The sequence below is a fragment of the Hippocampus bargibanti genome, linkage group LG19 (assembly GCF_051943395.1).
Source record: "Hippocampus bargibanti isolate YZ-2025 linkage group LG19, ASM5194339v1, whole genome shotgun sequence".
Taxonomy (NCBI): Eukaryota; Metazoa; Chordata; class Actinopteri; order Syngnathiformes; family Syngnathidae; genus Hippocampus; species Hippocampus bargibanti.
Window position 1 is genome coordinate 7189182 of NC_142752.1, and position 17323 is coordinate 7206504.

At 43.6% G+C, this 17323-nt stretch overlaps 1 protein-coding gene across 1 annotated transcript in view; it reads left to right on the top strand.

The window, feature by feature from the left end:
- The window catches only part of syne1a (spectrin repeat containing, nuclear envelope 1a), a 96636-nt gene that overhangs the window by 42932 nt on the left and 36381 nt on the right, over positions 1-17323 (top strand). Inside the window, exons 63-82 of the mRNA XM_089022675.1 lie at positions 24-177; positions 290-433; positions 1907-2071; positions 2150-2467; positions 3162-3317; positions 4942-5112; positions 8136-8462; positions 8895-9047; positions 9285-9452; positions 9663-9839; positions 11210-11356; positions 11446-11571; positions 12225-12401; positions 12530-12795; positions 12889-13045; positions 13143-13541; positions 13712-15310; positions 15803-16128; positions 16251-16395; positions 16486-16704. Of these exons, the coding sequence (XP_088878801.1) occupies positions 24-177; positions 290-433; positions 1907-2071; positions 2150-2467; positions 3162-3317; positions 4942-5112; positions 8136-8462; positions 8895-9047; positions 9285-9452; positions 9663-9839; positions 11210-11356; positions 11446-11571; positions 12225-12401; positions 12530-12795; positions 12889-13045; positions 13143-13541; positions 13712-15310; positions 15803-16128; positions 16251-16395; positions 16486-16704 (5494 nt within the window). The remainder of the gene's footprint in view (positions 1-23; positions 178-289; positions 434-1906; positions 2072-2149; positions 2468-3161; positions 3318-4941; positions 5113-8135; positions 8463-8894; positions 9048-9284; positions 9453-9662; positions 9840-11209; positions 11357-11445; positions 11572-12224; positions 12402-12529; positions 12796-12888; positions 13046-13142; positions 13542-13711; positions 15311-15802; positions 16129-16250; positions 16396-16485; positions 16705-17323) is intronic.

The window sequence follows — 17323 nt, forward strand, 5'->3', positions numbered from 1 at the left end:
AATATGCTTTTCGGTATTAACAGCCAGCTGGAGGCTGCTTTGTCGCAGTGGACCAGCTATCAGGAGGATGTGGGTCACTTTGTGCTCTGGATGGACCGCGTTGAGGAAACACTGAGCTGCTCCGACAGACAGTATGCGGAGATGAGAGACAAGACTGCAAACCTGGGAAAGACCAAGGTATAACGCATGCATGAACATTTTTCAACTTGTAAGTCGAAAAACAAAGGCAGAGGAGGGTACGGGGGGTAGTCTTCAAGACAATGAACGTGTGCGTGTGCGTACATTCCAGCTTTTGTTGGAAGAAGTACTGAGTCATAGTTGCCCCCTGGAGACCATCGCATCAAAGGGGGCCAACATGGCGGAACACTACAATACCCAACAGGAAGTGAAGCAGCTTCAGAGTCGATACAGCGCCCTGCAAGAAACGGCCAAGGTATGCCACCAGGCCGTATTTTGCCGTATTCTGTACGATTTTTGCACATTTTTAGATGTGTACGGTATACAAGAAAGTTTGTAATGCAAAAATTGTTCAGTATAATTTTGAGATATTTTCAATTCCGCTTTCGTCATTAAATATTAGCAGTGATGTCTGTCTGGCAGCACCACCTCTGGACATTCGGGATATCTATATAGGGCCAGATCTACCAGCAAATTTTAGTTCACTGACGAAGCTCCTCGGATTAGAAGCGAATCGTCCGACACCTTCAAAGAAGTACAGATGATGGCTGACGAAACCTTTTTATAGATATTAGCAGTAATGTTAAAGGACAACCGACACCATTTTTTTGTTTCCAAACTGACATCAGAAAAACGTTTTATAGCGTCTAAAATACCCAAAACACGCAGGCTGATATTTTTAGTCAAATGCAAAACACCAATAAAGATGACTTAGTGTCCAAAAATGTCTTCAAAATGAAACCGGAAATGGCTAGTTTCAGAAGGTCCCGCCCCCTTGTTCGTGGTGTCACGCCAAGACGTCTTGCCTTGCTCGAGAATCAAAACAATGGCTTCAGATTCGGAGAAGATGCTTTCTTGTTACTCATCCAGATATGAATATGATTCAAATAGTTCTGAAGAGGAAAGCAAAAATGTTTGCAATCGATTAAAGGAGTCCTCCCATATCAATTCGAGCCGTCAATGACAGAATGTAGCATCCAGAAAATGCAGAAGATGGCGCCCAAGCTCCGTTGGAAATGGGCTGATTTATCTGCTGGGAATTAGTGTCAGCGAATATCAAATAGTTGTCTTGGTGCAACACACAACGATTCACCATCGCGTTATTTGTTTTTTCCTTCTAATTTCGCCATCAACACGGGTCAACACGAAGTTTTCAGGCCAAACAAAGTACCGCAAATTTACAAATTATGGACACAACTTGTCCGCAGGCGTCGGTTGTCCTTTAATTATAACAAATACTCGTAAAAAAGCGAAATTGACCTCCTGAGAAAACAAGTCAGTGCGAAAACAAAAGTTCAGAGAAGACAAGTTCTGGTCAAATGGAATTTTATTTTGAAATCAGTTAAATTAAACATTTTACCGTGTTTTTTTTTCCTGTAATATCATTCAGATTTTTTTATAAACATTATACATTGTAAGAACACAAATTCAAATTATTTTTATTTGCATAAACAATCCACAATGCTCTTCAACAAAGAACATATGCACTTGATTGCTAGAACTATTTTGTAACTTATTAAAATTATTCATATTTACATGTGTAATGTTAATACAATTGCGCAATAAAATATTACACACACGTTTTTTTTTTGTCAGTAAGGAAAAATTGAGCCGTTAGTAAGGTCGTAATGTCTCATAGGTTGACAGGTATGTGCAACCGTGTTTAATTTTCTCTCTTTTTTTCTCTTTTGTACTGATCGCCATATTTTATATTTCTTTATTTCACAAGAATGCAGTGAATAAGGCCAAGGGACTCGTGCTCATCCACCAAGAGTACCAGCGAGGGCTACATGTGTTTGAAGATTGGCTGGAGCAGGAGCAATCCACTCTGGCATCGTTGTCGCATCCGGAGGGGAACGTGGATACACTTGAGGAAACACTGGAACAACTTCAGGTCATCTAACGTTAAACCACATTATAGGTGGGAGGGATGTGGGGGCACTGTATTCACTTCCACTTCTATTCCTCAAAGATTCTACAGCAGCGCTGCTCGGACGGCCAATCGCTGCTTTCTACCGTGCTGACCAGCAGAGAGTGGGTTGTTCCCTGGGGCGTACCCCAGATTGAAGACAGAGCTCTTGACGCAGCGCAGCAGGAGTGGGGGGGCTACCAGGGCCAACTGGCCGAGACCCAGACTCATTTGAATTCCTCCCTGATCAGAGTGAGAGAGATGGGCCGGACGTTCCTCAGTTTGGCTCACTGGCTTGAAGAGATGGAGAAGGAGGCTAGTTTGAGGCTGCACCGAAGGTCAGATAGAAGCACGAAGGAGACTCAGCTGATGAAACTTAAGGTACCTGCATCCTAATGTTTTAAACAAACAAAACAAAAGAGGAAACACATATGCTCCCATTCACATTTCCCCCATTTCCTATGATGTTGGATTGGTTGGATTAGTCTTGCAGTGGAGAAATGTACATTTCACGGCAGCAAAGTGATAAAAGTTAGAGGTACGGAAAGGAAGAAGTAGAAAAAAAAATGCAGGAGCTGCTGTAAAGGCAGCCACTCTCCCGGCGCCATTTTGAAGTCAAAACAACAACAAAAAAGCGAAATAACAAAATGTGACACACCACAAAATACACCGTCATTCAACTTTAAGCACTTTCTGCACCCTTTTTGTTGCATGAAGCAACTATAGATGAAAGAAGAAAGGATCAAAGTGTCCTTTTCACAAGTGGATCAGGGACGTCATGGTGGAATGTGCGCGTCTGCTACAAGCTAAATGTTGAAACCAAACACGAAACATTGATGACTAGAGATTGTCTCACATCTCCTGTCAAGTCAAAGTCAGCTTTATTGTCAAATATGCTAATATGCATGACCTAAGCAAATCCGCTTCAATTCCAAGCCGCGGCACACATCGACGGCACCTTTCTTGTTATCGCTGGCTCCTCAAGCTATGCGTCCATCCAGCCACAGACTGTCCAACAGTCTGTTGCTAACCCAATCTGACGACTCATGTTCTTCTCCTTGTTGTTTGTGAACAGTTGAATCTTGAAACGGTGCTGACACACCAAAGTGAAATGGACGGACTCTCCTCCCTTGCCCAGCAGGCTCTGGAAGAAACCGGCATCAGCGGTCGCGTCGGCGCAACTGCAACCCGGCTTACTGAACGCTACCACACCCTGCTCCTCGGCATACAGGTGCTGTTGTCCCCTTATTTACCTATCTATGTATCTATTTTCTCTATTTGCTCAGGTTTAATATTACTGTATCATATTTTTGGGTGTGTAAGGCGCACCTTCAATGAATGAAAAACGTTTACAAATGTAATATAAAAATATATTTTAAAAAAATTCTAATATAAGGCACACCACATTATAAGGTGCTACAGTCGAGGCTGGGGTTACGCACTACTTCTTCTATGGGGGGAAATGGAGTGCTGACAGTAGTTTCGACACCTGTTGTGGCTCAATATGACTTCACCTATAAGGCGCACCGGCGTATAAGGCGCAGGGTCATCTTTTGAAGAAAAGTAAGGCATTTTGGTGCGCCTTATACACCAGAATATTTTATGAAACACATTTACAATATGTGCCTTGTATTAAAAAAAAAACTTCAAGTGTTTGGACTTTGTTTAAACAATCAACCACAGAAGTCCTTCCCATCGTCTGATCCAGCCCGTCTGTTTCTTGTCTCCTCCATTTTTTGTTGTTGTTTTTTTTTTGGCGCGGTATGATCTTTCAAAGAAAAATCAATGGGTCTGCTCTGTTGTTCGCCCAATGAGACAATATCACACAAGGCACCAGGAATGGAAGAGCTATCCACGGACCGCATTGATTTTTACACCTCCAGTGACAACCCTTTCCAAAAATTTCAAGCGGGTAAAATTGGCTTCACACACACACACCATTTGAAGAAGGAGGAGGTGAGGGGTTATTACCCCCCACCCCCTCTCATCAAAGGTGTGCACTCTGCAATGTCAGCTAATTGGAGCTCTGCACCACAGGATTTTTGGACATGGCGCAAATAAGGTGTCAAAGCTTGCAAAGAAACCCTCTGCATCCTCACGCTGTTGTTGACTCAAAATCTCAGTCAAGTGGATAATGCCCCCTCCCCACGTGCACCAACACTCTCTATTCTGCGGATGAAATGGGGTAGATGGGGGGATGAATATTTTCTGTTTTGATATCTGTTCACAGAGCTTTTTGCTTTTGGTCCTCGGTGATTCGAACCTGCCTGGGTGCAACTTTAAAAGAGGAGCTCATCCTTCCATACACTATCAGAAACAATCTGTAATAATGTCATAAAGTATTTGTCTTGTACTCAAACATCAGAGAGTACATGGGGAAAGTCGTTAAGATTGCACCAATGTCCATGTTTTTATGTTCCTGTTGTGTTTATTATTTCGCTTATGTTAACTATTATGTGAAGTACTGTTACAGCTGCAGCTCTCCCCGTCATGACGCCCCCTGTGCGGCTGCCTCTCCAGCAGCTCCTAACCAATTTTAAATCCCTTTCCGTTCTACTATTTTGTTCATTTATTTTAGTTCTATTATGCATGGAATACTTTGTTTTTGTGTTTTCACCCCCTCAACTCTTTAAATTTTTCCTGCTGTCGATTGCAAATTTCCCCATTGTGGGACTATTAAAGGCATTCTGATTCTGAAGTCTATTGCCAATCACATAGGAAATAACATATCGAAACAAATAGGAGAAATAACAGCTGCTATGAAATGCAGAATGATTCATAAATGAAAATAAATTTATGATAAGTACGACAAATACTAACTATTTTGACCTGTTTTTTCATTGACGCTCCTCTAGGAGACCATCAAGCAATTGCAAGAGGAACTCAAGTGTATAAAGGAGGCCGAAAAACTTTGCGCGTCCTTCACCGAGTGGCTCGGCTCGACTAAGAAAAGCTTTACAGAAGTCAGCGACATTTCGGAACCTCTCGACCGCAACGCGCTGGAAAAGAAGCTGAACAAATTAGAGGTACGGTTTGTAATTAACCATACATATGCGCTTTGGGGAGAGAGGGGTGGTACGGTTAATTAACAACTGCCATTTTATATCTTACACATGCTGTTGTTAAAGCGCTATATAAATCAATATGTACGGACACTCCCTAACTTACGAACAAGTTACGTTCTGAACGGTCGTTCGTAAGGTGAATTTGTTTATGGGTTGCTTCAGTGCTATATTTTGTATGGAATACTACTACTACTACTACTACTACTAATGCAAATAATAATAATAATAATAATAATAATAATAATAATAATAATAATAATAATAATAATAACACATTTTATTTCTATGCACTTTTCAAAACTGTCAAGGACACTTTACGGTCACTGAATATATGTTCCAGGCTTATATAAGTATATATAAGTATATTTAAGGTTTACATAAATATGTTTAAGGCTTGTATAAGTAACCTTTATTGGTTTGTTCTGAAAAATACATGTTTAATAAAAATATATGCTCTATAAAGATATGGACATGTTCAACTGGAGAGAATACTAAATATGTTATTACAAAAATGTTATGTACCATTGTTCGTAGCTTGAATGTTCGTAAGTAGGGGAGATTCATTTAGTATTTTCATTGTCTGGTACAAATTCCGCAAAATTATTCTTGTTAAAAATAATCCTTCGCATTTGTTTGTGGTACAGATGGCAGTGTGAAATTTATATTAGTGTGCATATTTTCAGGTTTTCATCCTTTAGTGGTCACAATGTAGCTTCTGGTTTCAGGTTTTAAAGCCCTTAAAGGAAATGCGGTAACGCAACACCACAGAATATTTCCTTAGATAACATTTTTTTGGCAGCTTCAGCATGCTTGGCCAAGAAAAAGGCCTTTTTGGTCTTTTTTTTTCCTTTTCAACACATTTTGTTTTAATGTCTATCTACCAAACTGGCAATTTCGGACAAGTGGCTCTCCTGCATTAAGAAAAAAAAAATCTAGCTTGCTATGCAAGATGTGAAATAGTTTCTATAATCACAAGTTCTGTGCGTGTGTATGTGTATCGATCCTTTGTCATCACAAAGACAAACCGGATTCAGCTTTTGTTAGGTGTTAGCAGGGTGTGAATCCCCCACTGTGATGACGAGGATGAAAAAGAAACCCCGGGTGTCAGGAGCCCGCTGGCTCAGACGCTATAATTGATGTGCCGCTTTCACCACAATGCTCTTGTGTCCACAGTAGTATCGAAGCATCTCCGGCAAACTACCCACCCCATGCGATTTCTCAACTATGTCGGCTACGTGGTGCATCTCATGAGCTCTGTCGTTATCCCCATCCCAGATCGATTGAGGACTTCTGACACATGTCCTTTCAACGACTTAGTGATTTCCCTGCAGTGAGCCCTCGAGGGGCGCTCATTGAACTGGGATGATTATGCATCGACACAAAGCATAGCAGTCAATAGCGATGCTAAGGGCGATTAGTTGGATTTGTACTTCGGTGGAAGTTCGACTTGACGCCGCTGTCAAATAGCTCGTGTATGGACAGGTTTAAAAAGTATTTTGGGGCTCCCCTACTGTCAATGTGCATTATTAAGGAGGCATGTAATTATTATCTTGTGTGTATTGTATTCTCCGGGGTATAAGGCGCACTGGAGTATAAGGCGCCACCCACGATGAATGGTGCATTTTCAAACTTTTCCCATATATAAGGCCCTCCGGACTATAAGGCGCACCTTCAATAAATGAAATAAAGTTTTCCAAATATATTATAGAAATATATGAGTTTTCCAAATATTAGGCACATCACATTATAAGGCGCGGCGGTATAGGCTAGGGTTATGCATTAATTTTTCTACAAGGGGAAATGGAGTAGGTGGCTCATGACACTAGTAGAGACCTTTTGTTGCTCAATATTACTTTACATATAAGGTGCAAGGCCATCTTTTGAAGAAAATCAAGGATTTTGAGTGCGCCTTATACACCGGAAAATACAGTATTTTTTTTTCAATGAGGGATTGTTTAATTCCAGCCAAAATTAAAAGTGCAATAACAATCCTCTAAAAAACAAAAAACAAAAATCAGCATCTCAAAATCTATTGATTTTTGACATCGCCTGTTCCATATTTCGATAATTACTGCAATATTTCAAGTAGTGGATGACGGCGACTGTAGACAAATATTGACCGAATGCTTGTCACACAAAGAGGGAAATACACATTAAATTATTAATATTCGCATGATGGAGGAGCGTTTAAACAGCCCAAAGGGTGCCCGGTGTGCGGCTTCTCATAAATAATGTTCAGCAGACTGTAATGTGTGTTACTTTAACAGGTGTTAATGAAGTAAGGATGGATCGTAAACGCACCATATCGACTTTTTATAAATTTATTAGTGGGCCAGACGCATGGCGGGTGGCTTCGAGAGGAATTTTCAGTCGGCATTCTGTGACACAGCTGGCTGAATGGCAATTACGTTCTTGTTTCTTGTTTGACTTCAAGTCCTTATTAGAGTCAAACCATGTGTTGGTTGTCTGATTAAGACTGTATTGGAGTAGCATAGGTAGGTCATTGAAAAGATGGAGGGGTAATGGCGAGATGTAAGCATGGACGTGCGCGGGTAGGCACATCACATGGTTAACTGGAGATGTCCTCATAGAGCGGAGGTCCACTCAGGTGCTCATTGAGACATAACGAAAGCTAAATGGCGCCCCATCGAGTTGGTGTCGGTGTTTCCATGGAAACCCCAGCAGCACCTTCTTCCTGTTAGGGGATCTTATAATTGACTTCACCTTCCATATTAGTCACCGGGCTTTCACCACACGGACTTCCCGGTACCTTCACGTCGATCTATCTGAAGAATGATACATGATGAAATAACCTTTATTTGTCTCACATTGGAAAAATGTGTGCATTTGTGCAAAGTTATTTGATTGCTGCGGCAATGAGAACCTCAAAAGTCCTGATGAGTATATTTTGTCTTATACTCTGGGATTTTAACTGATAAAATGCACCGTCACAATATGTATTTCTGCCCTGTTTGATCACACAGAGTCTACAAATAGATCTCCATCACGGACATACCTTCCTGAAGTCCTTGAGGGAACGGGCAGAGCAGGCTGCATGCTTTCTGAACGAAACCGGAGCCGATAGTCTCGGAGTGGAAGTTGAGGCCCGTCTTTCCCAGTTGGAGGAACTGGCGGGCTGGTTGAGGACCGAACACAGCTTCCTCGAGCGTGCCTCGCTCCTGGCTAAGGAATTCCAGGAGCGTTATCAGGCCCAGGCTCGGTGGCTGGTGGAGACGAAGGCTTTGCTGTGCTCGCCTCTGGAACCCAAAGCGGACCTTTATCAACGGAGGGTGCAGCTTACTAAGTACAAGGTGAAATAGATGATTTAGCATTTTTGAAAAGTGTGTTTCTAAATACAGTAAAGTCTCGTTATATCGATATTCAAGGGAGTCCGAAAAAATATCGATATAACCGGGACTATCGATATATCCGACCCTGTTTGCATGTAATTTTCTCCGTGCGTGCATAGAAATAGTATCGATATAACCGGGACTATCGATATATGTGGAGACTTGAAACCGTTATATACAGTACAGTACTCCACGGTGGAGATTGAGCGATAAGTAGTTTTTCACAATTTTTGGGGCATGGCTATACAAGGTCCAAGCCCTGTTGTGCTGAAGGCATTTTTTGTCATGCTGCATGTCACATGGCACCTATTATTTACTAATTGTGGTATAAGAGCATAAAATCATATTTCTTTTTGGATTCTCTGAAAAATGCCCACTTTGTTTGCCCTCCAGAATCTGCTGCAGATGGTTCAGTCCCACGATGGCTCCATCAGGTCGGTGGTAGAGAAAGGCGACGCTCTGCTGGCGTCCGTCCATTACCCCTCAGTCCGAGACAAAATGAACAGGCTGCAAAAGGACTACATTGACCTCTGCCACATGGCCATGGTACGCATAATACATACATACATACATACATACATACATACATACATACATACATACATACATACATACATACATACATACGTAGGTACGTACGTATCATTTATAAAATGATGTAATAAATCTATGAGTAAATAAATAGATCAGTCAATCAATCGATGACAAAATGCATAAATACATACAGGTGCTAAACATAAGATATTTTGGCTTGACTGGATCCCGTACGGTCTTGTTGCTCAGGCTCACGTGACGCATCTCGAGAGCCAAGTGAAGGAGCAGGAAACGTACCACAACGACCTGCAGGAGGTAGAGCGCTGGCTACTGCAGATGTCCAGTAGGATGGTGACGCCCGACCCTAGCGTGAGCCGCAGCCTGGAGGCAGCCACTCAACAACTAGCCAGGCACAAGGTGACCACTAGGACATTTATTTTTACGATATATACATTGGCTATACGAACTCTCACCATATTCATAGTTCATGATTCATAAGTTTTTTGAGCGCTTTCTGAAAGCCCCACAAAAAAGCCACGAAGCCCTCCCAAAATATGAATTGGTATCAAGGAAGTACGTTTACACCCTCCTCCAGCGTTACCCGATGTCTCCTTTTGTCCTTCTCAGGCCATCATGGAGGAGATCGCGGGTTTTGAGGAGCGCTTGGCAAGCTTAAAGCAGCGCGGGCACCACCTGGCGAACGGCTGCGACGAGCGCGTGCAGAGTCGGCTCAGACAGCAGGTCCACACTCACCAGCAAGGCATCAGAGACAGCTACTCCGCCATCTGCAGCACGGCGCAGAGGGTGAGCGAGACGGCAGAAGGGTTTTGAAGCCAAACAAATACATTTCATATGCATTGTCTTTTTTTCACACACACAAAAAATTGGCATTTGAATCTGGATGTGCCAGTTTTTAATGTCGTCTATGATGCAGAGTCACACTCGGCTCACATCAGTGTCATTCAGCGGAGCCGCCAAAACAAGCACTTAATCCTAACCCAATGTGACTCCTAAACCGTCTCTTGACGGTGCTCCTTCAGCGCCAAAGGCCAAAACGCCGTCTGACAATTGCCGCAGATGAAACCACCCAGCCAAAGTGGCAAACTCTATCCGGCCATATTAATCCCCGCATATCCCCCTGTCAACTCCACAGTTTTCATGCGTGCGCCAAATGACGACAACTGTTCAACGGCACCGTAATCCAGCGCCACTCTGCCATTTTGGCAACTTCCACTCTGTCATCATTACTGACCTCCCCAGACGCCACCACTACCGTTGTTGTTATTTCTCCCCCCAACACCAATCTGGCATTGTGTGATCCAGCCAAACTGCTGGCTTCGTCTCAATTTGTAAACCCTCCCAACCATTTTATCTGCCAATTTCGTTCCCAACGTAAGCTCTAATATCGTGCCTGCCACTTGCCGCATTGCCAGTTTTGGAGTCGTTGCCAAAAAAAAATCCAGGCAGTGTGCCAGTACATTTCTTGCCCCTCCCACTTTCTTTTTTTTTCTTATTTTTTGAAAAATATTGTCAATCAGACACCCCACATTCAACACCTGTCAAGTAAGATGCTGCACATCCTTTCTTCCCACAATTGTATCTTTTAAATGAAGCGTTAGATGCCGCAGTTTACCAATTCATCCGCCAAAATAAAGCCTCTATTACATACACAAGATAATATGCACTGTCAATGAGCTGACGGTTGCTTCGTAAGGAGCATAGTTCGCCATACTGGTGTATAAGACGCACTTGAGTATAAGGCGTAGCCCCAATGAATGGTTTCTTTTCAAAGTTTTTCCATATATAAGACACACCAGTGTATAAGGTCAATGAATGAAAAACGTTTTCCCAAATACAGTATAAAATATAAATATCTAAAAAATGTCCAAATATAAAGCACACCACATTATAAGGTGCTGTAGAAGAGGCCTGGGTTATGCACTACTTCTTCTATAGGAGGAAATGGAATGCTGACAGTAGTTGTGAGACCTCTTGTGGCTCAATACTACTTGATGTATAAGGCACACGTGCGCATAAGGCGCAGGGTCATCTTTTAAAGAAAATCAAGGCTTTTGGGTGCACCTTATACATCGGAAAATATGGTATTTGTAATTGAGCATCCATTAAATCCACTTTGAATGTATATATTTTTTTCTTCCCGAAATGGTTTCTAGGTGTATCATAGTCTGGACCATGAGCTACAGAGACATGTAAGTCTCCAAGACACTTTGCAGGAGTGCAAGATTTGGCTGAAATCCACCTCCCGTGAGCCAGAAACCCCAGCATTAACCCCTCTCAGCCTGGAGGAGGCCATTCAGCAGGTCAGGGAGCCGTGATGAATCAGTTTACTCGTGACATCTCTCTCAAAGATTGCACTCCCGGTTGTGTGACCATGAACTTATTTTGCCAGGTGAAGCAGGAGCGGGCTCTCCAGGAGCAGGCCAATACTTACCTTCATCTTGTGTGCACCTCCTACGATCTCTCGCTTCTTCCTATACAGGAAGTGGCTACCGCCATCCAGCACGTCAAACTCCAGGTAAGTGGCTACATGCCTTCACATTAAAACATATTTTATTGTCAAAAGTCATGGTTCACAGCCTTCTTTGAGCCAATGACATTTTAACTCATTCACTACCAGACGTGCAAAAATGTGTCCACTCCAGTGCCAGGGTGTTTGTCATTGTCACGTAAATTCCAGGACCCACAGAATATTGAGTTTGTGGACTGCATGAACATTCAATAGAGCGTTAGAAATCTTAGACTCTCTTCTCTCATCAGAAAAAACGAGTTAATTCCTAAATTATATGGGTCGGAAGTTATATGAGCTGGAAATGAGGACGGCTGTCCAAAATACAATGAAATACATACATATTGCTTTATATAGCGCGTTAACAACAGCTGAGGCTGGAACAAAGCGCTAACATGGAAAATGGAAAATGCTGCCCCCTTGTGGAAGGGAACAAACATTGCCTGAGGCCATGGCCAGCGTTTTATCGGCACCCCAGCATTAAAAAAAAAAGAACAAATTCAAGAATAACGCGCTACGTCATATTTTCATTTACAAAATACATTCATGAATGGCAGCGAATTAGTTAAAAACGAGTTTTGACAAGACAAAAAATATACTGGATAAAGTGTATCTTCGTAATTCTTGAACTCTTTGGACAACACAGTTCCTTCTGTACACAGATCGATAATCGCAGGCTGGTCTGTGAGAAAGTCGCAGACAGCTGGAGAGGCGTCGAGGAGCACAAGACTGATCTGGAGGTTCAGCTCCGAGAAACCGAGCAGCAACTTGAGAACCTCATCAGATGTCCATCAGAGCTCGAGCCCAGAATTGCACAGAACCAGCTAGACAGAGCGCAGGTCTGCATTTCGGCTTATGATGTTGAATAATTTTAATGTAATTTCTGATAGAATGTTTAATCGTGTAAAATAGCAGATTTTATGTAACTGTTGCAAAGTCACAAGAATTCCCAATCAATCTTTCGCAGGAGTTCCTCCAGCAAGTCAGGGAGAGGCAATCCACTGTAAACCGTTTGATCGAAAGCATCGAGCGACTGACGGATGGACGGGAGTGCGACGCCGCTGAGGAAGCGAAGAAGCTGCGTAAGATCTCGATGGAGATGGCTCATCGTGCCGAGGAGCTGGAGGCGGAGCGAGGGGAGGACATGCAGTGCAGCGGCGAGTACCAGGAGAGCGTTGCTGCCGTCGAGGAGCTTTTCCATCAAGTGTCCAGGGAATGGGACTACCTTGCGAGGTACTAATAACATAACTCATTCCGTCTTACGAACTGTCCCGTCGCAACCGGAGTCGAACATGTGTACGAAATGCTGCTCCTTTCTGTGCACAGAGCAGACACTGAAAGCACACGGGAGCATCTCGGGGCTCTGAGGAAGTTATCCAGTGATCTTGCGGATCAACATGCAACACTAGAAGATCTCCGCGAGCAGAAACAAGCCATACTGCCTCGAATAGGTCTGCTGGACAAGGAACTGGTCAAACAACAGGTAAGGCACATCCAATAAGATTCCATGTAAGAACAGCGGCAAATTTTCTGTCATTTTAAAGTCAATAACGCTCTGTTCTTTCTCTGCTCCTCTATAGGTGGGTCATCTAGAGCAGCGCTGGGCCCAGCTCGAGTCTCTTATCCAACGGAAAATCCAGGACTCCTCGCAAACCCTCGAGGATCTGACGCAGGTGGAAAACCAGCTGAGGGACGCCCGCAAATGGGTCCAAGAGCAACGTCCCGCTCTCACCTCGTCACTGAAGACCAGCCCACCTCCCGACCTGGCCCAGAGTTTCTTATTCGACCACCTGAGCGTGTGCGTGGAACTGGAGGCCCAACAGCAGCTTCTCGTTCGAGCGGTGAGCGAGGCCCAGGATGTGGCCTCCAGGTTAGGGCTGAGTGAGAGGAAATCCTTGCAGGAGCTCGTCAGACAGGCCCAGACTGAACTGGAGGCATTGGAGGCTCGGGTAACCCAGAGGAGAAAGTATCTCGGCAAGGTAAGCACATAAAAGATCGATGTTGCCTCCAGTAATTGACGAGCAGAAACGTAATCGACACACCTCCAAGTCCCCTACAGCCGTTAAAACTGTAAATATACCACCAGCAATACTGCAGTGGCGCTACAACAAAGACATGACCTTCTAAATCCATAATTATCTTTCTCTAGGCCTTCACAGAAAGGATGCAGTTCCTTCAAGGTCTTAGCCGAGCTCTCTCTTGGGTAGAAGAACAGGAGAGAAAGGCTCTGATAGATGACCACATTGCTCTCCTCCCGGAAGACCTTGAAAAAGAGGCGGCAGCGTGCCGGAACATCCAGAGCGCCCTTCGAGCCTACCAGAGGGAGCTGGCTTCTCTCTGGGTTCAAGGTCGGGAACTGGAGAGGGATGCCACGGACAAAGAGCGTGAAGAAACCCTGGCAAAGCTCCAAGAGCTGCAGGCGGTCTACGAAATGGCCTTCCAGAGAACCAGCCAGCGTGTTACAACCTTGGAAAAAGCCTTGACCTCCAGGAAGTACTTCCAGGTTGACCTGAACAAAACTTGTCAGTGGCTGAGGCGAGCGGAAACGGTCACCTTCCCTGAAATCAACCTCAGCGACATTGAGGACAGCTCGGAGATGCAAGAGCATCTGTCCGCCTTGCAAAAAGTCTTAGAACAAGCGTCGGAGAACGAGAACCTTCTCCTGATCGTTCAGAGAATAGGCCAGGAGATCCTTCCCACTCTAAACGAGATCGACCATTGCTACCTGGACGAGCGTCTCAACGCCCTCCCGCAACAGTACAACAGCATCCTGGCCCTCGCCAAAGAGAAAAAAGAAAGACTCCAGCAGTTCATCCTTTACCGGAAGGAATTCAGCGCTTTTTTGGAGGTGACACGAAACACTGTGGAGAGACTTCAGGAGCAGTTTGACAATCTGGAGAAGATGACGATCAGTACAAATGAAGAGCAGCTTGTTTGCTTAATCAATGATTATCGCCAAATCGGCAAATGTCTGGATCACGTCAGCAGTGCAGTGCGAGAACTTCACGGTAAAAACGAAGGCTTTCTCTGTCTGGGTCACACGTTCAGAGCAGAGGAAATACATCAAGTGGTCCATCTTCACGCGACGTTAAAAAGTGGAACCAGTATGACTCTTCAATGTTTGGATGAGGCCTTGAAAACAATAGTGGAGCATAACAAACGATTCATTGACTTTAACCAGCAACTTCAGTCAACCAAAGACAATCTGAATACCCTCAGATCGGACAAAGAAATGAATCCCCTTGATAAAATGACGTCTCTTTACGCCTTACTTGAACACCTGGATGCTGTTTCATCTCAGGCCAAAGAATATAGCCAACAGATCTACAGTCTCGGTTTAAAGTTTAATGACTGTGCCTTGCGCGAAATGACAGCCCAGCATGAATCGCTGCAATCATTACGCTCAGATATCAAACGCTACGTTGAAGAAAGCCAAAATGACATCACGCAATGTGACGACATCATGGGGGAAATGCAAAATACGTCAGAATGGCTTAATTCTGTCAACGGTATTCTGAGGGAACCGCTGACAGAAGTCAACGTGATGAAGTTGGAGGAGAAAATGTGCAAAGTGAACGTCATGAAAGAAGAATTGCAGAGTCGATTGAAAAGAATTGATGACTTGTTTAGTCAAGAGGAGAAAATGTTTCATGGCAGAAAGGAAACCATTCAAGTCCATGTAAGGCATAAAATGGAGGAACTGAGGGCACTGGCAGCTGAGGTCCAAAAGCAAATCGGTGTAAAAGAGGTAAGTCAAGTCTGTTCATTTCATACAATACAATACATATGGATTTATATGGCACTTTAACAAAAACTGAAGCTGTAACAAAGCGCTGAACATGGACAACTATCATAAAGGAAGTATGCTTACATGGCTTTCTCCTCACCCTTGTTAGCACTCTGCCAGCCATCTCCTATTCTTAATTATCTGAATCACATCCATGATCCACTGGTGAAAAGGACGCTTCTATCCTCTCCTTTTTCATCTGGAACTGCTTCATATTAAATAGAGGGTGCATTAAAGTGCTTAAGATTGATTGTCATATTTTGTTTTTGTTGTTGTTTTGACTTTAAGATGGCGCCCGAGAGTGGCTGCCTTTACAGCAGCTCCAGTATTTTGTTTTTCTACTTCTTCCTTTCCTTTTCTCTTCGTTCCTTCCATAACTTTGCTGCTGTGAAATGTAAATTTCTCATCTGCGAGACTAATAAAGGCTAATCCGATCCAATCTGCATATTGTAGGTGACATTGGATCAAGCTCTCAATCTAGTCCGGAAGTATCACTCATCACTGCAGTCCTTCCAGAAATCTCTGAATCTTGCAGTTGATTTCCTCCAATATACGACGGTCACCATGGAAATCGCGCATCATGCAGAGTGGGTACCGACCCTGGAAGAAATCAACACCGAGGAGAAGAACATGACGGCTGTTTTAGAGGAGATGATGACTCTGGAGCCGCTTGCGGATAATTTGGTGATAAACAAACTCAGAGTAGAAATTGAAGCTACTCAAAGGAGGAGCGCGGAAATCAGACAGCAGATGGAAGCCCGCCGGGAAGTTAAAGAAAGGTGACGAAACACTGTCCATTTTCTTTTGCACTCATCCAAAATCTGTGGTTGTGGTTATTTTTGCAAAAGCAGCAATACAGAGACAAATTTTGTAGTCATATTATTCTTATTTTATTTTTTAGATGCGCATTTCTCTGGGCCTCAATCCAACATGAGCGAACAAGCCTCATCGAACAGATGAACGACACAGAGAGCAAGATGGCCATGTTCTCCACGGCGAAAGCAGACAGTCTCCAGCAGGCGGAAGACAAGTGTGACAGATACAAGGTAGGAAACACACATTTAAGACATATGAAGTGGGCTACCACATTTGTGAAGTTTTGTTGACCCCCCCCCCCCCCCTTCCCCCCGCTGCAGTCTTTGGTCACTCAGGCTGACCTACAGGAATCAACCCTCAACTCTCTGAATGAAAAGGCGGTCGAATTAGAGCGACTGGTCGCCGACACAGATGTGGCTGTTATCACTTGTACGCTCTCGATGGTACGGCGACGCTGGAATAGGCTTCATGGCGCGGCAAAAGCCCACGGGAGGGCTTTGGAGGACACGGCGCAGGAATGGCGAAACATCGAAGAGAAGGTCAGGATTGGATTGGATTGGATTGGTTTCGCCTTTATTAGTCCCGCAGCGGAGAAATTGATATTACACAGCAGCAAAGTGATGAAAGTAAGAGGAAAGGAAAGGAAGAAGTAGAAAAACAAAATACAAGTCAAAACATCAACAAAATGACAAAATAAACAATATGACAACACAAAGACACAGACAATAATTCAATCCTAAACACGGATGATAACCGGTCGATTGGGAATGCTTACAAATGAGAAAATGTTTCCTCTCTAAAATTTGGCAGCTTCAGCTTTAATGTTGAAATGTAGCAGGTTAACGTTTTTTGGTCTGGATGTATTTACCTTTATTAGTCTTGCAGTGGAGAAATTTCTCCACTGCGAGACTAATAAAGGCAAATCCAAATCCAAAGGTATGAAAGGAAGAAGTAGAAAACAAACAAGAGCTCAAGCTTCTTCCTTTCCCTGTAAAAATCAAAACTGATATGGGTCATACAGCTCCAAAACCATTTGCTGGTCTGTGATGTAACACCAGGCAGTCGTTTCCAAAACGTATCACGCTGCCTCTCTTTTGAACATAAACATGTCAACCATCGAGAATTCCCATAATGCCCAGCAGCCTGAAAGGGAAATGA